Source organism: Loxodonta africana, chromosome 1 (assembly GCF_030014295.1).
Source record: "Loxodonta africana isolate mLoxAfr1 chromosome 1, mLoxAfr1.hap2, whole genome shotgun sequence".
NCBI classification, from domain to species: Eukaryota; Metazoa; Chordata; class Mammalia; order Proboscidea; family Elephantidae; genus Loxodonta; species Loxodonta africana.
This window is the reverse complement of record NC_087342.1, coordinates 17,322,778-17,347,853: the sequence shown is the minus strand read 5'-3', so window position 1 is coordinate 17,347,853 and position 25,076 is coordinate 17,322,778. Positions and strand designations below refer to the sequence as shown.

General features: G+C 44.5%; 1 protein-coding gene across 8 annotated transcripts in view; it reads right to left on the bottom strand.

Moving 5' to 3' along the window:
• Positions 1-4,810: 4,810 nt before the first annotated feature.
• Positions 4,811-25,076, bottom strand: part of RUBCN (rubicon autophagy regulator) — a 74,432-nt gene continuing 54,166 nt past the window's right edge. For 3 of the 8 annotated variants that reach the window (XM_023551682.2, XM_023551683.2, XM_064293927.1), the window contains 9 exons: positions 16,194-16,254; positions 15,350-15,482; positions 14,606-14,751; positions 13,421-13,485; positions 12,736-12,974; positions 11,322-11,383; positions 10,685-10,838; positions 9,523-9,616; positions 4,814-9,319 (listed from right to left, as the gene is read on the bottom strand). In XM_023551682.2, coding sequence (XP_023407450.2) covers positions 9,141-9,319; positions 9,523-9,616; positions 10,685-10,838; positions 11,322-11,383; positions 12,736-12,974; positions 13,421-13,485; positions 14,606-14,751; positions 15,350-15,482; positions 16,194-16,254 — 1,133 coding nt within the window. In that variant the 3' untranslated portion in view covers positions 4,814-9,140. The other 5 variants (XM_023551686.2, XM_064293804.1, XM_023551681.2 and 2 more) reach the window with 5 other exon arrangements.

Sequence of the window (25,076 nt, the reverse complement as noted above, 5' to 3'; positions counted from 1 at the left end):
GGTCTTTGGAGCCCTGGTGGTGCAGTGGTTAAGAGCTCAGCTGCTAACCAAAAGTTCAGCAGTTCAAATCCACTAGCCGATACTTGGAAATCCTATGAAGCGATTCTATTCTGTTCTATTAAGGTCATTGTAAGTCAGAATCCACTTGATGGCAACAGGTTTGGCTTTTTGTATCGTGGTCTTCCTAGCCAACATTTAATGGTTACATCTAGTTTTGGATATTTTCTGTTAATAGCTTTTTACTCTCAAATTATGCTGCAGTAAACAGCTTTTGAAACAGTGTCCTATGCCGCTTCATATTCTCAGCTCAGGCATGCTGTATGGAACACAGAAACATAGTAGGTGTTTAATAGACGTTTATTTGAGATGAGTGAGTGAATAAGTGGATGAATGCTGGGCTGGCAGTGAGATCCCATGGTCCTTTTTTCCTGTAGAACAGTCTTCTCACTCTTGGCTTATGACCATCGCAGGTCTAAGTCAAATGACAGGAAGAGAGGTTTGAGAACTTGCTGGGAATCAAGTTTTGGCGTCCTGTCAAACTCACCTATTTTGTAACAATAAACAAAGGGCCTTAGAACAAAGCAAAAATTCTGTACTATAAAGCTGTTTTCCTTATCTCTGGTTGGTACATTACTGGTACAAACTGAACAAATTTGGACAGTTTATCAGCTTCAGGTCTCTCACATGGCTTTGCCATTCTCCTCTCAGCTTCGATTGTAAATAAGAAGATTTTTAAGTATCTGGGGTGGTTTTAGGGCATACTCATATTATCATATCTCCTGGCTTAGTCCTTGGCAAGGAAAACGCTGACAGTTTAATAACGTGAGTGAAGGACGTTTGGAATGTATCTTCTATGATGATGATTACTGAACAGAATGAAACAAAAAGACAGTTGCAGAGAGTCACTGAAGCAGGAGAAGGGAGATGAGCAGGACGTGTTCGTCACTGCAGAGATTTGGGAAAGTAACCACTGCAGAGATTTGGTGGCGAGAAAAGAAACGACCGTGCTCAGAGGGGAGGTCATCAGAGGTTAGGTCAGGATAGTTCTGTCCCTTGTCCCACAATGGACTTCTGATCTCTCTCGTTCCCATTGAGAGGCAGGGAGGGAAAAACTTATCAAGAATGTTATGATACTGGTGAGGAGTGAACTTCTTGGCTCAAGTAGACACATGAGACTATGTGGGCAGCTCCTGTCTGGAGGGGAGATGAGAAGGAAGACAGGGACAAGAGCTGGTTGAATGGACATAGAAATACAGGGTGGAGAGGAGGAATGTGCTGTCTTATCAGGGGCAGAGCAGCTAGGAATACATAGCAAGGTGTATATAAGTTTTTGTATGAGAGACTGACTTGATCTGTAAACTTTCATTTAAAGCACAAAATAAATAAATAAATAAAATGTTTGCCAAGTGGTTCTCTCCTCCTTCTCCAGGAAGAGTCATGTCTATTTGTATAGAAAGGTAATCAAAGTTGAACCCACAGACTGAACCCACGAAGAGTGTCTATTAGAGGCCTCTGTGGATGCCTGATCTGAGGAAAAAAGACCAGGGACCACTTAGAAGACAGATTATACCATCAGACTAGAGACTGCCAGGGTCAGTCTGCTTCATATTCATCCCAAACTTGGGAGAGGTAACTACTCAGGCTCTTTCGCTTGGATGAGTACTGAGCACTCAGTACCACTTAGCCAGTGTGACAAGGTGTAGGTCAGTTACTGCAAAGATTTACGTAACGGAAAAACAGAACAAATTACCCAAGTGCAGGTCTCCAGTGGCCACGTGTGAAAGGAAGGCAGCTAGGAAGAACCCTGTCATGGCCTTCTTTTTTTTGTTTTTAATTGCACTTTAGATGAATGTTCACAGAACAAACTAGTTTCTCATTAAACAATTAACACACATATTATTTTGTGACATTGGTTACCAACCCCACGACTTGTCAGCATTCTTCCCTTCTTGACCTTTGGTTCCCCATTACCAGCTTTCCTGTCCCCTCCTGCCTTCTCGTCCTTGCCCCTGGGCTGGTGTGGCCATTTAATCTCGTTTTGTTTTATAGGCCTGTCTAATCTTTGGCTGAAGAGTGACCCTTAGGAGTGACTTCACTACTGAGCTATAAGGGAGTCCAGGGGCCATACTCTTGGGGTTTCTCCAGGTTCTGTCAGACCAGTAAGTCCAGTCTTTTTTGTGAGTTAGAAATTTGTTCTACATTTTACTCCAGTTCTGTCCAGGGCCGTCTATTGTGATCCTTGTCAGAGCAGTTGGTGGTGGTAGCCATGCACCATCTAGTTGTACTGGCCTCAGTCTGGTGGAGGCTGTGGTAATTGTGGTCCATTAGTCCTTTGGACTAATTTTTCCCTTGTGCCTTTGGTTTTCTTCATTCTCCTGTCAGGACCTTTCTGCCTAGACCCCAGCATGGGTCCTTCTGGCTTAATTTGGAAGGTCTTGTGCTGGGTGTTTGAAGGTATGTCTGTGGTATTTGCAGAGGAAGGGCTGCTGAGTTTAAGATGATTAAAAAGGACAGGTGTTTGACAGTGGATAAGTCAAGACCATTGCTGCAGCAGAGACAACGTTTGTGTGGAAGGACCCTCCAAAGGTCATTTTATTTATCCACCTGCCTCCATGTAGAACAGGCAGTTCCTTACATTCAAATGGCCACCTGGCAGCTCACTCATTCATTCCATCCATTCACTTGTTTGTTTGTTGTTCTATTAGGGAAAATAATAACAAGACAGTGTGAGAAATGTGCTAACAGGACGTTGGGACAGTGTGCCCAGGCTCACAGAGGATGGGTTGAGTAGAATGCAGCCAGGGAAAGCTGAGGATTAGCTGAGTTAGCTCTTAAAGGAACAAAGATCAAGGTGTATTTGGAAAACTGCTAACAGGTTCAAGGAATGGCAGGAGATGAGGCTAGGAAGCTAAAGCGTGGCCATATACTGAAGGTCCTTTATGAGCCAGGGAAGATACCAAATCCTATCTCAGAGGGGAGAGAACTATCGGTGAGTTTTAGGCAGGGGAGTGTGATCCCCTCCTCACCACTGCTCCAGTCTACTTTTCTCCACCATGGAGGGCAATATGGCAATATTTATCAATATTACAAATGCACACACCTTTTGTGCCAGCTATTCGACTTTGGAGAATTACTTGTGCCTACATGAAATTAGGAAACCCTGGTGGCGTAGTGGTTAAGTGCTATGGCTGCTAACCAAAGGGTCGGCAGTTCAAGTCTGCCAGGTGGTCCTTGGAAACTCTGTGGGGCAGTTCTACTCTGTCCTATAGGGTCGCTACGAGTCAGAATCCACTCGATGGCAATGGGTTTGGTTTTTTTTTGTTTGTTTTTACATGAAATTACCTATGAACAAGGTGTTTGAGTTGCAGCATTGCTTGTAATCAACAGAAGACTGGAAACAACTTAAATGTCCATCAGGAAAAGACCAGTTAAATAAATTATGGTCTATTCATACAACGGAAAATGTTCAGCAATAAAAAATGAGCTTCTTTATATATTGATACAGAAAGTTCTCTAAGATATATTGTTTTAAAAGAAAAAAAAAGCAAGGCACAGAAACATGTATATAGTTATGTTTTTAAAGAAGGTGAAGGCTATGTAGATATTCTTATTTGTATTGCATAAAGAAACTGGAAGAAGGATAACCAGAGAAGTAGTAAGAGGCTACCTTTGGGGGTCAGATAGAAACTGGGCAGATGGGATTCAGGAATGTATCTTTTTGTGAATTTTAAGCATGTGAATGTATTAGAAAATTAAATTTAAATAGTAAATTAAAAAAATTAGAGAAGAAAGTTTTTTCATTATCTTTTTCCTCTGAAAACCACACTTCTGCTTTTCACCTTGTCAGAACTTTTAGTTAGACCTGTGGTTACAGGATTTCCAGTGGTTAAGTGGTTTTCTTTCTTCTTTGAAATAAAGAAGTCGTCCTTTTGCCATTTCTGTAGAGAGACCACTATTGGCATCTAGGTTGAATTTCTTTCCTTTAGATTCCAAGAGAGGTCTTCCTTTAGTCCTTTGTGTAGAGACATCACTGTTGACATCTTGGCTGAATTTCTTTCCTTCAGATTCCAAGTAGAAAAAAAAAAAAAGATGGGGTATAAGAGAGTGAGGCAAAGAGAAAAGGTCCCTTTATCTCCTTGCTTTCCCCTAACTGCTGCTAGTGCTCACGCAGTGCTTGGTGTGGAAGCTGAAGCTTGGGGGAGAACCTGGGAGGTTGCAGTGGGTCAGTGGGAAGATGATGCCAGGTGGGAACTACAGGTGTCAACTGTTGAAAAGAAATCCTGGCGACAGTCCTGGGGCTGTGAGAGAAAGGACTTACCTAGAGCTTGTTGCCTGAAGTTTACAGGTCATCTGAGCAATGATGTGTTTCAGACTTACATCTCACCTGGCACAGGTCTGCTGTAGTCTCTCAGAGGGCTGGCTGCTAAAACTTCCACCTAGATCCTCAGACTCTTCCTACCTATCAGGGTTTACTGTAATCCACAACTCTCATGTCGCTGGTTCTGCTATTAGGTGGACCTGCAGGGCCAGAAGCACATTTCTCTGCGCTCTGTTCCTCCTCCAGGGGCAGTTCACAGAATCAAGGCAGCGGGAAGTATTCCAAGTACACCCTCGTGTTCTCTGCACCTAGGAGAGTAGCGCTAGGCGGGCTCTTTCTTCCCTGTTTCATCACATCCATCTTTGATCCCAAAGAACATCAGGCTCACAATGGGAAAGCTTGGGCCATCTGGCAGCTGCTATCACTAAAACTTTAAAAGCAAGCAGTTTGATCCTTGAATATTGGATATAGTAGAGGGCTGTAGTTGATCAGGGCAGAAGAGCCAGCAGGGCAGAAGAGCCAGCAGGATGTGGTAACCATATTGGTCCCTCTCATATACTTAATCAAAAGGTCAAAGGGAAAAGGAAGCAGGGCTGGGCCTTACCTTATGAGGATGCTTTAGCCAGGACGCTATAAAGATCCCACCTACTCCTACCATTACAGCGTATAAGAAACCTATCACATACTTGGTGCCAAGAAGATGCTGAATAAGCATGGTTGGCTACCCGGTTCCTCTCTCTTTGGGGTGAGCCCCCGTGACTCGGGGGTAAGTCCTCAACACAGCCGTAACTATACTCTGTGGACTGCCTTGCTGGCAGCAGGCTCAAGAGAAGGTCTGTAAAGCCTGAGGCTGCGATTCCCAGAGCTGTCCTGGTCTTGCCCTTCCTGAGACTTAGTTGTTAATATTTCTTAGATTCTGTAATTTAGTCCAGTCTCTTTCTAATACCCTGCACCCCCTCCTCTTTGTTCCCTGCTTAAACATCTCAGAGTTAGAGCATGTGGCGTGTGTCTTATTTCTAGAGGTTACTGAGGTGACCGTAATGATGATGGTATGCCATACCCTAGTCCAAACCAACATAATTTCTCACTGCACTATGTACTGCCGCAATCTCCCTAGAAGTGCATCCCACTGCTTCTACTCGTTTCACTCTGTGCATTCTCACAAAGTGAACACTGAACTTAAATGTTGACCACATCAGTTATCCTCTGAACATAACTCTTCAATGGCTTTCCAACGTTCTTAGAGTGAAATCTGAAGTCTTTCTTTCTAAAATCCTCCTGTCTCCCGACCTTCCCAAGTGTTATTCCCTGCCTGGAGCCCTTTTATCCCTACTTTGAACTTAGCTCATTTCTGCTCATTCTCTGAGTCTTGGTTAAAGTACATTCTCAGAAGCCTGGCTTGCTCTCTCCAGTCTAAATTAGAGACCCCTGTGATATTTAAATAGCTATTATTAAGGCGTGTAATTACATATCCATTTTGGTGACTTTGGGTCATGTCTGTCTCCCCCACAAGACTCTAACTGGCATATAATAGGTACTCAAATATTTGATGAACGCGTGAATAGGAAGAGAATGGCATGGCTGGAGAGAGTCGACATGTGAGGTAAGGACCTGAATTTAGGTGCTAGTGGTGGAAAAGGAACAAGACATGTAAAGAAAAGAACTCAACAGAACTTGATGGCAGGGGGTCAGAAGGAGATACTCCTGACTCAGAGAGGAAAGAACTGAAGATGGCTAAATTTTCAAACCTAGGTGACTAGTGGTCAGGCTTGGGGAAAATATATTAATGTTGGTTTTAAACATATTGGTTGGAGATGACAAAGGATATCCAAGGGGAAATGTTCAGAAAGTTGCAGGGTGGAGCTAGGGTTCCAGTGGGCCAGGAGCATGAGACAGAGGCAGAGCCGATGTGCAGAAGTGGGAACTGAAGCATCTGAGACAACTCTGATGTTGTGAAGAGGCGGGTTTACCTCACTTTAAGCAATAGCTACCCTAAGGGGTTGGGTTGGGGGAACATCCTATGTGTTGGAAAGGACTATGTAGCACATAGTCCAATCTCGTCATTTTACACATGAAGAAACAAAAGTCCAAAGAGATGAAATGACTCACTCAAGGTCATGTAACAAGTCAGGGACAAGGCACCTTTTTTCCTGCTTCTTCAAATCCAGTTTCCTTGACATTACAACACAGGAAGCTTCTGCATTTTCACAGACAGCCCTGCTTTAGAGTGGACGCTCAATACCATTTCCTGATAGTCAAGGCAAGCAAACGAAAGGCGGGATTTCATTTCCTTAGTTTATTAAAGATGACAATGAACTGTTAGGCTGTGTAAGAACAACAGCAAGTAGAAATACAGTTTGGAACACGAGTTACACGCGCACAGAACATCACTATTTAGACTCTTGTCCCTTTTATGTTAATTCAACAAAAGCGCTAAGGCCTTGGCAGAGAGAGTCAATCACAGCCTCATTTAAGTGGAAAACATTGGCCCCCCACTCTTCTGCTGTGTCTTGAATCTTGTCTCCACCATGTAAGCAAATCATTCTTCTTTTCCTTTATTTACAAAGAACACTTCTTCCCTCCCGTTTCACTCAGAAGGAACTCTCTTCAGTGCATTTAGAAGCTTCTCCCCACACAGTAGGGGATTTTCAGAAACTGATAAGCTGCAAAGTGCTTTCAAAACATCCCATCCTCTGCCCTCTCTCCCCCACTCTCAAATAAATAAATAACTGGGTATTTGGTCAGTGATGACAGCATGGCGTCAAGGTCACTAATGCACATATGCAGTCTATAAGGATGGAGTTGGGGAGGTGGAGAAAAGGAAGGGAAAAACCAGGAGCTGGCAGGACTGCTGGGCTCAGCTTCAGAAGCTGTCAGCGTCTTCCATCCTCCAATCCAGTGCTAATACGAAAGAGGCAGGACAACAACAGAGTACATCTCTCCTCCAGTGCAGTGACTTGGAGTAAGGAGCTGGATGTACAGCCCACCATTTTTTATAAGCCTGAATCTGGGGCCTAACCCTCAAATGAGACTTGAGTTTTGTGGGGTTATTCCCACAGCTCCTTGAAGGGCAAGGGACCTTCCAGTAAGCTCTTAGAAGACTGGGCTGGGCTGAAGGCCTTGGCTTTTACAGTCTCCGGGCCTTCCAGCTTGATGTAGCCTTTAGATCCCAAGTTTAAGACAGGAACCACACCACAGGCCAACTCTGACACATTGCTTCTTCCTGGTGGAGCCTCAGCTCTGGCCATTACCTTGATGCCCCTTCTCCTTCCTTGTGATACTCCTTGTAACTCCAGCTCCGTCCTTATCAGCTTCCACCAACCATGTGCAACTTTCTGTTCAGCTTCCTGGGTAAGTGCACAAGCCACGTGTTTTCTACTAGCAACTAACTATGAGAAGACAGCTACACAGGAAGAGTCTAGTCTCAGAACAAAAACACTATGGGCCTTAGTTCACAGAGCTGCAAGCCCTCGGAGCAACAACCCTGCCCAGTGTTTCCCCTAGAAGTTAGAAGCTAAAGCAACATAAAGACCACTACAGACATATACAAGGTCCCATCGACAAATCTTCCCCATTGGAACACATTTAAAAAGGGAAGGAGGGTTAAAATTAGTAATATGAAAAGGATGACTGAATATACAAGTTATCACAAGGCTAGGTAAAGAGTTAAGTGCATAATTGGCATAAAGGCTCTTGTTATCTCAAGAACGCAGGAACATTCACACTCACATCCACAAATGGTCAAATTCTATAACACCACGACTAACAGGAAGCATTTCCCCCAATTTTGACAAAAGAGACTAAGGCAAGAGATCCACCACCAGGGAGGGTCCCAGCTGTGCTGCAGGAAGGGGAAAGGGAATGGAGTTGGGCCATATTTTTCCTAAGAACCACAATGACCATCTAACAGAGGACAGAGCAGTAGGGGACTCACTAATAAGATGGTGCATGGGGTTTCTGTCCTCAACTTGGGATGGCATCAGGAAATTGCCTGAGCTTGAAAGAGCTAGGCTGACTAAAAGGAACCTTACACCTAAAAGGGAGCCACTAGCTCCTCTGGTTGAACGTTCTTTAAGCAACAAAGCTGTAGCCTTATTTATGCCTGGTGTTGAGGCTACAAGCGGGCCTGGCCGAAGCATCAGTTCTGTCCTTTGTGCCAAGCCCACCAGGGTAGATAAAGAAAGCTTGTGGCACCTCAGTCCTGACTGCCTCACTGAAGTCTCTAAAGGTCCCAGGGTAGTATTGGTGCTGTTTTGCTGGCCCCAAAAAGACATAAATAAGCTGGACAGAATGCCCATGACAAAGTCCTGTTCTCTATTTCTCCTCAGGGCACAGTCTGACCCTATTCCAGGATTTGGGAGAGAAAAAGATTTCATCCCCATTTCAGCAGCAAAGGAGAAGTGAGTTGGTTGAGACAGGCCTGGCTCAGAAGCTACAACATTAAAGGAAAAAAAAAATTGGAAATGACACTTGTGGTCAGCTGAGACTAGATCTGGTCCTAGTGGAAAAGGCCAGGGGTGCCAGAAGAACCGGGTCTGGCTGTCCGTTCCTCTGACGGAGGCACTAGAAGCTTCATTTAGGGACCTATGTGTCAGCTTTGATGGAAAAACCCGGTGCCAGAAATTATCTGTCACAACAGACTGGACCCCACCAACTAACAAAGGCCAGACAGGATGTCTACACATGGATGTCAGACAGGTCATAAAAAGAAAATAATATTAAAAAAAAAAAAAGCCCCAAACGGGAAAAGTCCTAAAAGGGTGGCTCAGTTCCGCATTATGTATGACTCTAGTCCTTAGGTAGAGAGCTTAATGTACTTTCTTCAGGTGGTCTCCAAGCTGGTGGCTTCTAGGGCCAAGGCTTCAGTGGGCTCCTCCTCATAGTCTGACAGGTAGGATTCCAGGCTCTGCTTGGCCAACAACTCCCGCCGGGCCTGTAGCCGCTCACACCGGGGACAGCTTCCAGACTTGAAGCAAGCTTTATGGTAACATGCTTTACATTCTATCCAGGTTAGGAGGGCGAGAGAGAAAAGAAAACAATTTGTATGATCTGCAGCCTGTTCTCACCACCATGGCCCCACACTTCTGTGGTGAAACACCGGGAGCTGTGAATCAAACCACACTCTTCCCAATAGGGGGGATGAAGGGAAATCAATTAGCTTTGGGTTCAGTCGTGTTTGGCCCACTCCTAGCCCCAGCCCTCACCTTCACAGGTCCGGCACTTATGGAGCTCAAAAGGAAAGATGATATCATCCTCATTCTGACAGAACTCACAGATGAAGCCCTTGGCTTGGCAGAGCTGGGGAGGAAAGAGGCACCAAAATGAGGGGCAGGAACTGGCACAAGAGGGCAAACACAGGGGAGGGGAGGGGAAGAATATAAATAAAAACTGAGTGGGCTCTAAGGGGTTCTACCACCTGCAGGGAAGAGGCCTGGGTTGAGCCTAGAAGCATGAATGCCAAAGTAGGGGCAGGGCTAGGCAGTGTTACAAAGCTTTTAAGGTGGAGACGAGAGGCACAAGTTCAAGAAACCCTCACCACTAGAGTGGCTCTCAGTGAAAAGGAGGATGGAATGGTGCCATGAGGAACCTCCTAGAGCCAGTATTCCAAACTGGGTAATGATTTTCCTTGGAAATAGAAGCCACAGCCAATTAACATAATTATGTGAAGATAAAATATGAAGGGTAAGGATGTTTCGCCCTGCCTTGGGTCAGGTTAGAGTGAAATCTTTCCAGTTCTCCCAGCCAAACAGGATTCTCTACATATGGCTGGTTTTAAGCCCTGACTCTGGGACTGCCATGGGAATATAAGCGGCATATTCTAAGGTGGGAAGTTCTAAAAGAGGAATTCCTGGCAGGTCGCGTATATGAAGAACAATAACAACTCACATCTGTAGAATACTTAGTTTACAAAATGCTTTCATATAAATTCATCGATTCTCTAAAACAGAGAAGAAAGGATAGTTGGTATTATCTTCCTTTTACTGGCAAAAAAAAAAGGAGGCTTACCTCAAAGAGGGCTAAATATCTAGTTAATGACTGAAAATGATAAAGCCAAGACCCAGTCCCTCTTCTGATTCTAATCCAGGGTTTCTCCTACCACGTTGTGACAATACCTTTGTGAAGGCCTGGCAGTCCAACCCTGAGCCACCCAAGAGCAATGCCAGGACCAAATTCTCTACTAATTTAAGTATTCTAGACCTGGATAATCTAGCTGTGTAGCAACCCAGGAAATAACAATCCTGTTCAGTCTCTCTCACAGTGTTGACAGGCCATTTCAACTTCCTAGAGCTGAATGGCAAGAACCTTGGGTCCACCCCATCTCTCCAGATCCCTAAGCAGAGGCCCTGTTGCATGAGAACTTCTCACCATGCATCGATTTACGTGGGTGGCCCCTGCCCTGGTGAGCTCAGCAAGCCGAGGCCCCAGCTCCCCCTTCCTGGTTGCAGCCAGGTCATTCAAGGAGTACAGGTGAAGATCCTCTGTTAGGTGGCCTGGAACTGTGTCAAAGGAATCCAGAAGCCTACAGAAAATAAGGGGGAGGGAGTATGGGCACAGAATGAACACTTTGTGTGGCATGCCATAGTGGAAGGATCCCTATCAAGAAGCAGGAGGGAGGATGCCAGACAGAGGCAATCAGGGTGGGCAACACTGGGGGCGGCCTTGCAGCTTTAGGCCCGCCTGGGCACTCCCGGCCACACCAGCCCTCTCACGCTACTGGGTGTCTGGATGGCAGAAGTGACTTTTACAGTCTTCTGCAGCATGATTCATTCCAGCTTACAGAGAGCAGGAGGCCTGCCCTGGATAGAATAACCATAGATTTCCCCTTCTAGAGAGAAGGATACAGACCAGTTACTGCTGTGTCTTCTCATTCACTTTTTTTAGAGTTTCCTTCAAGATTCCCCCACTCTCTCCTTTTTCATATACCAAAGGCCAACTCCTGGGACATGTCCCTTTTAGGGACATTAACTCAGTCAGAGCCCTCTGGCCTCCACATAAGACTTACTCTTTGGCCAGTCGACATGTCTTGAACATGTTCTTCATGTGATACAGCTGGACCCGCAGCAGCTGAAGAGAAAGGCATTGCAGGGCGGCAGCAAGGGAGAGAGGGGGAGTGGAGAGAAGAGGGGAAAAATTCCTGTTAGATGGTGCCCAGCTACAACCGCTGACTGCCCTGACAGGGAATACAACAGAGAACCCCTGAGGGAGCAGGAGGGCAGTGGGATGCAGACCCCAAATTCTTGTAAAAAGACCAGACTTAATGGTCTGACTGAGATTAGAAGGACCCTGGTGGTCATGGCCCCCAGACCTTCTGTTAGCCCAAGACAGGAACCATTCCCAAAGCCAACTTTTCAGATAGGGATTGGACTGGACAATAGGATAGAAAAAGATGCTGGTGAAGAATGAGCTTCTTGGATCAAGTCGACACATGAGACTACGTTGGCATCTCCTATCTGGAGGGGAGGTGAGAGGGCAGAGGGGGTCAGAAGCTGGACGAATGGACACGAAAATAGAGAGCAGAGAGAGGGAGCAGGATGTCTCATTAGGAGGGAGCAATTAGGAGTATATAGCAAGGTGTACATAAATTTTTGTATGAGAGACTGACTTGATTTGTAAACTTTCACTTAAAGCACAATAAAAAAAAAAAAAAAAGAAACTACTGTTAGAACTATAAGAGGAATCCCTGGATGGTGCAAATGATTAAGTGCTAGATTACTAACCAGAAGGCTGGTGGTTCAAACCAACCCAGAGGTACCTCGGAAGTAAGGCTGGTGATCTGCTTCCAGAAGGTCACAGCCTTGAAAACCCTATGGAGCAGTTCTACTCTGTACATGTAGGGTCACCATGAGTCAGAATCGATTCAAAGGTAACTAACAAGAAGAGGACTGTAAGAAAGACCAATGCCTTTAATCCTTGGGGGTCTGGAAGCTTTGCACATAACAGCTAGAGCTGGACTGTCTTCTACTCTTCTAACTCAATAACTTGCTCCAAAGTGACCTCCAGTCAGGGAAGGCCTCTCTGTTAGACAGACTGGACAGACTAGTAGCTGGTCACTCTGCCCAAATCACATACGAGGCTGGGAGCAGCTGAGAAGAGAACTCCAGAAATCTAATTCCCCAGATGATACTCTGTTCTCTAGTCAAAAGTGTATTTGGTGAAGGGAGAAATCCTGCTTTTGCCATCAAGCACTCATTGTCTATAGCTTCAGAGTTGCCATTACTAGGGTTGAGACTCTAATTAGGTAGATCTCTGGGAAATGGGAGGATATTAAGAAAAGACATAGAGCATGAAGGATAGGATGGTTATAGTTCTAACACTGTGACAAAGAGGAGTGTGATGAACTTGGAGAAGCCAGTATGAACAGAGGATGGGGATGAGAAGGGCAAGAATCTATGATGTGGCCTTGTCCAGGGTCTTACCCTGACTTGATTGAGCAGCTTAACCTTCCTGTAGAGGGCACTGTTGATGTCCTGCACATTGAAGAGAGGGTCGTTCCAGATCTTGCTGAGCAGGTCCTTGGAGAAATTGCTGACATAGTACTTGCTGAAGTCCCACTTTCGCAGAACCCGGCTGGGGATGATCATCTGGGCATTCTCATGGCAACACTGACAGAAGTACTTGCCCAGGTACTCACAGTATCGCAGCCGCTTGATATAATCTGGAAAAACAGGGAAGCCAGAGGCCCGAGGTCACTTTCCTATCTACAAGCTGGTGAGGCAGAGCAGGGAGGGATGGCCAATGGGCTCCATCCACCTCTGTTTGAGCTCCCCCAAAATGGCAGAAACCCACACAGCAGGACTTGTACTTCCTGTGTCCCACCCCATTGGGAAACAACCCTGCTAGAGTTGGAAGGACCCAGTCTCCAAGACCCTGGCTACCACTACTCAATTTTCACCAGTATACAATTCCGGTAATGTGCTCCCAGCAATAACATCCCTCTGCTTGCCACTGTTCTCACCTAGGCCAACCCCTTCCCCTCCAAGCCCCTCCCTCCCTTTCCCCAGTTCTGCCCTGCTACCTCATTACTACCTCTCTGAACAACCCCCTCTCTCCCAAGTGCTGGGGAAGGTAATGCCCTTGGAGGCAGTCCGGGCAGACACTCACCAGGGTCAGTCCGGATGCCGCATCCCGCGCAGCGGTAGTTCTGTTTGGCCACAGCAATTTTCCTTCTGAGGAAAGGGGAAGGAGAGGGGACTGGCAGATACCTGAGGCATGAGGCCTCTGAGTTGTGAAGGTGAGAATGCAAACATCAGGTTCTTATTAAAAGTGGGAAAAGAGAGGAATTCACTTATTTTTTGGGGTTGGACAAAATGAATCGACTAGGCAAACCAATTCAAACAGAGGATATAAAGTTAGAATTTAGGTCTGGACAGGGACCCTCCCCAATACTGAACCATACTTTTTGCACAAACGTAAGGGATGAGAATATTTAGAATAGGCAAGATAGAGAGAACAGAGTTTAATAGTGGTTGCCAGGGATGGGAGGGACAGGAAAAGGGGAGAATCATGCTTACGTAGCATTGAGTTTTTGTTTGTGGGGATGAAAAATTTAGCAATGGATACTGGTGATGGCTGCACAATGTGATTGATGTAATTGGCTTTACTGAATTGCACACATGAAAAATGTTGAATGAGCCAATGTTGTGTTCTTTATATTTTGACAACAATAAAAAAAAGTACTTTTTAAAAATGGCAGGGATCAGAAACAGTAGAAAGAAGAGAAGAGAAGAGCATCTATCTTTAACAGAGAAGAAGAAAAAAAAAAAGCAGTAAGCTCACAAAACTACTGGGAGGAAGGCAAGAGGTAGGGAATGCCAGTGAAAAAGGACCTCATTTCTGGTTAGCTCCAGGTAGGAGTGGGAGTAAGATCTGAGGACAAGGTGGGTAATCTCCCTCGGCCATGGGAGGAGCGGGAGTAAGATCTGAGGACAAGGTGGGTAATCTCCCTCTGCCATGGGAGGAGCGGGAGTAGGATCTGAGGACAAGGTGGGTAATCTCCCTCTGCCATGGGAGGAGCGGGAGTAGGATCTGAGGACAAGGTGGGTAATCTCCCTCTGCCATGGGAGGAGCGGGAATAGGATCTGAGGACAAGGTGGGTAATTCCCCTCTGCCATGGAAGGAGCGGGAGTAGGATCTGAGGACAAGGTGGGTAATCTCCCTCTGCCTTTCAGGAAGAAGAGAATTGTGTGGGAGGTACAGCTGGAGGGAGACATAAGAGGATGAGGGGGCAGTTTGGACAATCCAAGGGAGATATACACATTCTCCAAAGGATGGTCACTGGCTACTCACGCTGGAGCTGGATGGACATTGAAAATTATCTGAGGCCGGGGCGGGGCCCACTCTAGGTTCCCACGAACACGAATCCGCAGCTTGTAGATGTCAGCATGCTGCCCATCATCTGGAGAGATGGGCAGTGAGTCAGGGATGGGCAGGAGCTGCAGGAGAAAAGCACAGGCTGATCTAACATGGGCAGTCTGGGGAAAGACTGATGCTGGACCCTTCTGCTCAGGACAGAAGAATAGCTAATGAAAGACATTTCAGAAACACCACAGGTAAGGGCTTCAGGGAACCTGGGCCCTTGAAACAAATCATAAGGCGCTAGAGTACTAGAAGTGAGGGCCATCCCAGGGTGGTGGCACCCATTGCTAATGCTGTCCCCACCCCCGGGATCCCTGGTATGCCAGAATGCTTCATGCCTTAAAGACCCAACTGCAAAGAAGAATCTGAACAATTCTCCGTTTATAGTGTCTCAAAGGTACTCGCAACTCAGGAATCCTGCCTCTGGGCCTAGTGAGCAAGTCATGCAGAATAAGCACAGTAAAGGAGCCTTTACGTCCTGTTCTGACAAACGCCAGGGAACACCTAGGCAAGCGTTCATTCATGTAACAGATTTGTAATGAATGTTTTCTATGAGTAAAGAAGGAAACACATTGGCTCATGCCAGACAGGGGACAAAGAAGAACAAGATCAGAAAGGCTCACAGCCTCCTGGTGTTGGACGGTGGGTGGGGAAGAAGAGCTGAAGAACCCCTACCTTTTGAGGGGCATCGTGCTCTGGGACCAGCCACTCTAGCTCCGAGGCGGCTGGGAGCTGCATTCCTTCAAACTGCTTCAGGAGTCCCATAGCCACTGCCTCAGCAGACGTGGAGTGCAGGAAGCAGTGGGACCTGGCAAGGAGGGAATCGAGGTGGGCTGAGCACAGGGGGAAAACAGGAAGACGGGAGCCTGCCCTTCAGGATCTGATACCATATGCGGTAACATCTGGACTGACAGAGCACTCACAGCACCTCCAGGCTGCTCAGCTTCTTTTCTCATCGTCTTCAGAGACAGGTGATAAAGTGAAAAAAAAACACTGATCTTATAATCCTAAGAGCTAGCTTCCTGACCGTTACATGGCACTGCTAGTTAAGGACTCTACGTCTCTTCCTTTCTCTAAACTTCAGTTTCTTTAACTGCAAAATGGAGATTATTATGCCTGTGTATAAGACAAAGTGAGTACAATTGCTTTGTGGACTATAAAGTGCTACTGTTCCCCCCAGAGGAGCTACTATTTCCCCTAATTGGGTCCACACTGTGAAATCTGCCCAATCTGACTTCATAGTCCAAAGTCATGATCGTGGCTCCTCCTCTCTTCTGGGGCCTGATCAGAGTACAGCAGAGAAGGGACAATACACACCTGGAGCTTTGCTTCCTGAGCCCCGTTTGTACCACAGATCTCCTGCTCGCTTCCCCTGGGCACATCACTATCAGGCAGGCCCATGACTTTAACCTTGTTTCCTCCTGAATGTGGATGGCTTCATCCATGGCCTTTCCCACCCAGGTATCAAGAACCATGTAAGTTTCGTTGCACACCTCAAGGTTTTATAAAAAGTACTCACAAGGACTGGGAGGACATGCAGGGCTTGCTGTTTGAGGCTGTGTTCCTTCTGATGTCAGCATCTAAATGGAAACCAGAGGTAAGCGGAGCAGGAAATGGAAAAGGAGAAGGTAAGGGATGATGGAAACTCTTACAAAGTACAGCAGCTAAGCACTCAGAGCAGCAGATAGGTGCTGCATTCTACGCAGGACAAGGAGCAGAGCCCACGTGGAGACCACTCAGTGAAGCTCTAAACACAATTTATAATTCGGCTCTACTCAAGTCACAACCAGGCTGAGTTAGTGACGTTATGCATAGCATTGAGAAAGTCAAGGTAGTTACAAATTCAGGTAGAAACACAAACTCAGATTTGGTGAAAAACAGTGAATAAGAAAAGAAAGCATCCTAAGACACACAGGGACACGTTCCCTAACAAGTGGAAATACAAAATAAATGACTCAGATATCTCTCTCATTCTCTAACTCTCAAACTGTCTTAAATGATGAGGTCCCAGAGGCTAGAACTTGGTCTAGCTCTCTTTTATATCAGAAACCTAATACAGAACTTGAATCATAGAGGTTACTCATTAAATGTACGTGGAGTTGGAACTTTGCTTCTAACATCTTACCACTGTTGCCATTATCCCTGACTATTAGAAGTCTTCTGTATCCTTAAAGAAGTTTCATGGAAAGATTTCCTTCCTGTCTGGTGGCACAGGGAGGAAAAGAACTTCTTATGGCCAGGCAACTCCCTGGAGAGGCCTGGTAACCAACAAGTTTTCACTGAAACAGCTAACATGGTCCTTCCTATGTAACTCTCAGGTATGATTACAGGAAACTATGGCACTTTCGAAAGCCTATTTCTGATGAAAGATTTTGAAAAGGATTTCTAATAACGATATGGCTGAACCTCTGGAGACCTCATCTATCCAAATACTTCTGATGGATGGAGAGCGAAAAAAGAATAAGAAATATGGCAATTCATGTTCAAAAAGGGCAAAGAGTGCACATGACAACAGGACTGTTTTGATAAGGCCCATCCCCCACTTCCTTCGATGCCCAGTGAAAAGACCTTCTTTTCCTCATTAAGCCTACACAGGGAAGCCATCGACTATGTTTCTGCCCCTCGACAGAGCACTAGGCTTACGTGACATCATTCTGCACTTGGCCATGAGTAGCTCCATTGTTCTCCACGTTTCCTCTGTGTGTGTGTGTGTGTGTAAGTGTCTCTGTGTGTATACATATATATACTTGTATATAAAGCTAGTTATAAAGTTCTTGTGAGGAAACGCAATTGCATCTAATTCTTCTGTTTGGCCCTAAAACACTGAACAGGGGGCTTTGCATATCAGCATCGCTCAAACAATACTGTTGATAAATTAGTATCTTCAAAATTACATATGCAGGTAAGATAACAATTGAGATCTGTCAGTTTTTGCGTGCTCTCTAAGCACAGAAAAACTAAAGACAGACAAATTTTTTAACTGGTAATTAACAAGGCTATTTTATCTCACAACAAATAAGTTCACATACGTCATACCTTCTGTCTGAGTTTGTGCCACTAACTCATTGTTGTTGTTGTTGGGTATGGTCAAGTCAGTTCCGACTCAGAATGACCCCATATGACAGAGCAGAACTGCCCTGTGGGGTTTCCTAGGCTATAATCTTTATGGGAGCAGAGTGTCAGATCCTTTCTGGTGGGTTGGAACCACCGATCTTTTGGTTATCAGTCGAGTGTTTAACCATTGCGCCACCAGGGCTCCTTCATTAATGCATTACTAGTTGTCTAGTCATTCCAACTTGTACTAGTGGAGGGAAGAAAAAAATCTAGGCCTTAGCAGACCAGGCCTTCATAGATGATTTGGTCTACAACATTTTTTTAAGTAACACTTATGCTGCTGTGGATTGTGCATAGGTCTTGTCTTTGTAACCCTCAGAGTCTTGTGTACATAACAGGCTCTCAGAAAATATTTCCTAAATGAATGAATGATTAATGGGCTAAAAGCAAAGGTGAATCTATTTGGGAGTGACAGGGAAGGGAAGATGAGAGAAAATCTTAGACAGATGTCCTTGCATAAACAGCTAACTTGCTTAGTTACTTTCAGGCGGGGCTATTAGGGAAAACGCTGCACACTAGAGAGGTGGCTGGTAAGTCATGTTTGCTAAAGAAACCACTGTCTTCATAAAAAATATTTAGCAGTTCTTCATCCTCAAAGAGAGGGAGTCTTTTTTCTTTGAGGAAAATAAAATCATTCTCTTCCTTTTGGAAAAAGTAGTCATGTTTCCTTCCTTTTGTTCACTAGAGGAGTAATGACGTACTGGTAGGGACCGCCTAGGTAATCGTGAATGTCTCCAGTAGTGTGAGGACCACAGAACTTTGGGTGTGAGGATCTCAACTCAGGTGTGGGAGGGTAGAAACAGCACCCAATATCAAAAGGGATGTGACACCTGACACTGGCCAAGTGCCCTGAAGGCCCTCTGGCTACCAGTCCTCTGCTGTGCCCTGCGAACTCTCCAGTCAGTTCAAGCAGATGATTAAGTTTATGGGATGAAACACTAGTTGAGGATCTTGATAAAAGAACAGGGAATAAGACAGAAAATGAAGAAGCAAAGAGAGAGAAGGAAGCTATTCAACTGAATGGATTAAAAAAAAATAAACGAAACACACTGCCGTTGAGTTAATTTCAACTCGTAGTGACCCCACAGGGTTTCCAAGGCTACAAATCTCTATGGAAGCAGGCTGTAACATCCTTTTCCCATGGAGCTGCTTGTGGTTTCAAACAGCCAATCTTTAGGTTAGCAGTCTATTGCTTTGACCACTGAGCCATCAGAGCTAACGTTCCCCAGATGAGGGCACTTTAGAAAGAAGTCTGAGACACTTGCCTTCCAACTGGGAGTGACCATAGTAATAAAATTTCTTTTGTCAATTCTGTGTACAAAAACAAATACATTTTTCCCTAAGGGAACTCATTTCAAATGCTTCTGATGCCTTAGATAGGATAAACTGAAAAAAAAAGTTTATAAAAATAAACAAACAAACAAAAACAAAGACATGTTACAAGGAGAAGAAGCCGCTGCATGTCAGACACTGGTACTGGGATGATCTGGGAAGAACTGGTTAAAACCTTGGTACCCCAGCAAAACCTGAAAAATTTTAAACCAAATAAGTGAGGCACAAGAAGATAGTCAACTTCCAGTATTTACTGGCCAGTCTGATACTGGTTTCCATTCTCCTTTCCTTCTAGCAGATAAGGTGATACCCAGTACATTTAGGAATCCAACTCCAATGAATTTTCTGTAAATGCTGACACAAGAAGAAACGCTTTAATATGGAGAACCACAATCATTCTCGCTTAAAAGGGGGAAAAATTGACTTAAAAAAGTGGTGGGACCTGGAGCAAAGGAGAATGAAGAACACCAAGGACACAAGGTAATTACGAGCCCAGGAGACAGAAAGGGCCACATAAGCCAGAGACTATATCAGCCTGAGACCAGAAGAACTAGATGGTACCCGGCCACAACCTATGACTACCCTGACAGGGAACACAACAGAGAACCCCTGAGGGAGCAGGAGAGCAGTCGGATGCAGACCTCAAACTCTCCTAAAAAGACCAGACTTAATGGTCTGACTGAGACTAGAAGGACCCTGGTGGTCATGGCCACCAGACCTTCTGTTAGCCCAAGACAGGAACCATTCCCAAAGCCAACTCTTCAGACAGGGATTGGACTGGACAATGGGATAGAAAAAGATGCTGGTGAAGAATAAGCTTCTTGGATCAAGCAGATACTTGAGACTACGTTGGCATCTCCTATCTGGAGGGGAGTTGAGAGGGTAGAGGGGGTCAGAAGCTGGTGGAATGGACACGAAAAGAGAAAGTGGAGGGAAGGAGCGAGCTGTCTCATTAGGGGGAAAGCAATTAGGAGTATTTGGCAAGGTGTATATAAATTTTTGTATGAGAGACTGACTTGATTTGTAACCTTTCACTTAAAGCACAATAAAAATTTTTTTTAAAAAGGGGGGGTGGGGTGGGGAGAAACAGCTGATTATCTTAAATGGGATACAATTAAAAATCATGTCAGAAAATACAGTTCATGAATTTTCCTCTTTATATGCTGTGCCAGTTATCAACATATGGCCTCTCTGTTCCAAACCTGCCCTTTTCTGCCTGCTCTGAGATAATGGACCCGTAAGTATGTCTCCTCTGCCAGCTGGCACTGTGTTGAGCTTTGTCAGTAGAGGGCACTGGAGGGACAACAGAGGAGGAAGGGATTTCTCCTCCTGGTTCCCGTGTGCTCCTCTAGGCAGACTCCTGCAGTACGTGTGGCTTTTTAACAGAGTGCCACTAGTGGTACCTCCTGTAAACAGCATCCCTTGGCACCTCCTCAGAAAGCTTCAGAGAATGCTATAGGCCTGGCACCTCCCCGTGAATGCCATCTGCTAAACCCTTGAGTTCTGAGGCACAGCACCTCCCTGTAGACAGCTTCCCCCGGCACCCTATAGAATGGGTTTTCCAGCGAGTGCTGTTGGCAAGGCACTTTCCAGTGTACAGCGTCCCCTGGCACTCCCTCAGGCAGTTCTGCAGCTTCACAGAACTTCTCCACCATCCAGTCTGGATCTCGGCCTTAGAGGTGTGGCCCTCTTCTATATTTATTCCTTCCTTGGGTATTCTTTCTCAGTCCTCAAGTAGTGACTGCTCCCTCTACTCCTGTATTCCTTAGAGTTCTCTTTACTCCCTACAAACCAATCTCCTGTTACTCCAGTCTCCCATTAGAGTTAATACTTTTTTATATTAAACTTTCCCTATTCAATTACTGTGTGGTTTCTGGCTCCTGATCAGACCCTGACCAGACATGTGTATAGTGCAGAAGGTTGAAACTCTAGAAGAACCTACAAAAGAAGATAGAGAAGAATTAAGGAAGCTGTAATAAAAGAGGATGAAGGGGGAAAAAACCCAACGGCACCAAATCCCTAAAACCAAAGAAGTTCAGAAAACTGTCTAGAATTGGGAATTTATGAATGATATCAAACCAACTTGGCAGATACAATCAGAAGAAACAGATGAAGGAAGGCAACAAGACACAAAAGATTACATACTGTAGGATTCCACTTAAATGCAATGTCTAGAAAAGACAAATCTATTAAGGACAGAAAGTAGATTAACAGCTGCCTGGAGCTTGGGGTGGGGATGGAATTAACTGCAAATGGGCATAAGGGATCTTGCTGGGGTGAGGAAATGTTATTAAATTGGATTAGGGTAATACTGCACAACTTGGTAAATTTCCAAATATCATCAAATCATACACTTGAAATGGGTAAATTTTATAATATGTAAATTATAAACCAAAACCAAACCCGTTGCCATCGAGTTGATTCCAACCCAGAGCGACCCTATAGGACAGAGCAGAAATGCCCCATCGAGTTTTCAAGGAACGGCTGGTAGACCTTCCGGTTAGCAGCCGTAGCTCTTAACCACCGCACCACAGGGCCTCATGTAAATTATACTTCAGTAAAACTGTTTTTTTTTAAAAAAAGAAATAGATGTTGATGCATACAAAGCTTTCTATGAATAATTTTCAAGGAAAAGTTATGATCACAAGGTTTATATCCACTTTATTGCTAGGAGGAAGTAACTTTCAAACCTTCTTTCTTCAGAAACGCTTCTGCTCCGTATAGTCTACTTGATGAATTAGGATCTAAGAAAAGTGACTACATTAAGCCATATGAATGCAGAGTATCTGTCATAGACTATGTCCATAATATGATGCTTAAGCGCTTTAATTTTTCCAAAGGTTTTATGGATTCCGATGACCTTCCCACATTATCCCAAGCGACTCTTCAATAGCATAAATCACTTAAGATGATCAAAAAGAAACTATGGATATGATCAAGAAGATGGTTAGGGAACTATAATGATACATTTTAGAAATAATTTGGTACCAGTAACGAATTTAGTGTGATTAAAGACCAGAAACAGATGAAGAAGAGCAGAAAACAACAAAGCAATCTAGAGTGGAGAAAGATGAATTGTAAATTATACTTTCATAATTATTGGGAATCTGTGTATAGACAAATCTAAAATTTAAGTCATTACTTTTGAGAGAGTCTTGTTCTGATTGCTTACCAACTTGCGCCACCACCACTAATAAAGGGTTGCGATGGTGGGTCACAAGAAAAAGTAGTTTTTTAATTGGAAAACCTTTTATATTCTTGGTACGAAACCTGTTGTGTGTATAAAAATTTGGACGCTCCCAAAATAGGAGACGAAAGGATCCTAGGAAAACTAAATAAAGGTATGCCTTATGCATAAAGCAGACTGATGATGCTCTGACAGAGACACAGATGCTCTGACAGAGACGTGGTTGACAATCAAGAATGTACCAGCAAAGGATTTTGACTGTAAACACGTTAGAAACCAGTTAAAGGCCAACTGGATAATTACTTCTTCTCAAGTAGGGTAAGAAAAAAAAAAAAAAGGGTAAGAACAATGTTAGAATAAATCACAACAGGAGTAGAGAAAAAGGTACCTACTGCATTTTTACACAAATAAAGTGTGTCTTCTATGTTTGTTTCCCAATCACACCACCCTCCCCCCCGCAAGGTATCTTCATAAATGCCGCTACACCAATTTTTTTCTACATGTTGCTGCAAAAAAAATCAGCATAGGAAAAAACCTGGGGGAGGGGAACGGAGCAGTTGGCAAACAAAGATACAGGGCAAGCATCATTAGCGTAAAAATACAGTAATCACTTTTATTTCATTAAATCGTGATCTAATTTCATATCATTACTTCAAATTGTAGTGGCTGATAATATTAACAGTAATAACTAACCGTAATAGAAAGTCTTGAGTTTTGTTAAGGAGAAAACTACTTTTTTCTTTCAGTTAACCCCTCCTATAGAAAGCCAACTTGTTTAGATCACAAAGCAATTACTGAAGTCGACATTTCCAGCAGTAAATCCTAACTGCAAACAAAGTACCTACAAGAGATGGTTTTCTGAACGTTCCTTCCGGAAACTGGAAATGCTAAAGAGACACTAAGCTTCATACCATCGTATCCTACTTTTGCTGTCTGAGCTACTTTTACAGCTTAGCTATAGGGCTGAATTCTTCATTTGACCATCCCTTTCTAAACTGTCCACGACCCCCATCTGCCACATTGACTGCTCATTCTATGATGATCTCTGTAGGGAAAGATCAACACAGACAAGCTCAGTGAGGAGGACTGTCTGGGTCATATGAGGAAGAAGAAAATGAGTACTAAAAATTGTTCCTGGCTTGTTAACTGGCTGAAGTCCAGTGTTTCTCACCTAGCTCTCCAGACCCCGTAGTCCTCGTAACCTTGACAGGTGTCACAGCATAATCACGTGTGTACAAAAGCTGGTGCAAACATTCACACACATGCACAGATGAGCACACCCACACTTTCAACACAGGCTACCTGAAAACATTGAAGCCATTGATATTGAGAGTCCGTTCTTTGACATGTGAGTCAGGTTAGATCCTTCGCTACCATCTGTGTGATAATGATTATAAAAGGGGCCCCTTTAGTATATAGTCTGGAAGTAAATCTGTGAGAACGACAGTCCTACACACATTCCTGGTATCAAGACTTGACTTTGCTGCAAAAGATGAAATGGTTCAGGAACTTAGAGCCACAGGTAGGTGCTCATTGTAGCTTGGGAGATAGTTACTGCTACGTCCCCAAATCAGCCTAGCCTTGAAGACCTCCTACGGCAGTGCTTCTTAACCAGGGGTGATTTTGCTCCCCTGAGGATATCCTGCAATGTCTAGAGACATTTTTGGTTGTCACAACTGGGGAGGTTGCTACTGGCATCTAGTGGGTGGAGGCCAGGGATGATGCTAAACACTATGTAATGCACAGGACAGCCCCTCACAACAAGGACTCATCTGGCCCAGAGGATGAAAAACCCTGCCCTAAGGTCTAAAAAAAAAAAAAATTTTTTTTTTTTTTTAAGGTCTCTTCCTTTAAGATTCTGCACTGACCTGACTAGAGAGTTAGTTGATTAAATGCCCACTGGGCCCATAACTGCAGCAATTGTTTCCAGCAGGATAAGCCTCCTTTTGGACTTAACAGTTTCCCTTGGTTCCCTGCTTCACAGGGAGTCAGGTGGACTGCTTCTCATTTAGAGAAGCAGCAGGTTCTGCATTTAAATAACACTATCCTCATCAAGGAAACCCTGGTGGTGTAGTGGCTAAGTGCTACAGCTGCTAACCAAAGGCCTGGCAGAACAAATCCACCAGGTGCTCCTTAGAAACTCTGTGGGGCAGTTCTACTCTGTCCTATAAGGTTGCTATGAGTCGGAATTGACTCAACGGCACTGGGTTTGGTTTTTTTTTTTTTTGCGTTTAACCTTATGAAACCCTGGTAGCATAGTGGTTAAGAGCTATGGCTGGTAACCAAAAAGTCAGTGGTTTGAATCCACCAGGCACTCCTTGGAAACTCTATGGGGCGCTTCTAGTCTGTCCGATAGGGTCGCTATGAGCCAGAATCGACTGGACAGCAACGGGTTTTTTTGGTCACAAAATTCTGACTGCTGACTCAGAGAGAGGGCAGAACCCTCTTATTTTCTTCTAATGTGGCGATGAAGTCAATCACAAAAAAAGACAAAAATGGAGTTTTAAGTGACTACCTATTATTGTCATGAATGGAAATCAGGTACTTTAAGGAGAACACAGAAGGATGACTTCCTGGAAATCTGGAAAAACGTGTAAAAACTGAATTTTTGAATGGGGAAGGAATTCAGCTACGAAGTCTGGAGATTTGCATAGGTGAATGCATTCTCTAGATTCATGTAGACAGGAAATCAGAGTCTCAGGTAATGAAGGATCTGTTCATCATCGTGCCTATGATGGAGAATTACAGACCTACTTCACCTCTATAAGC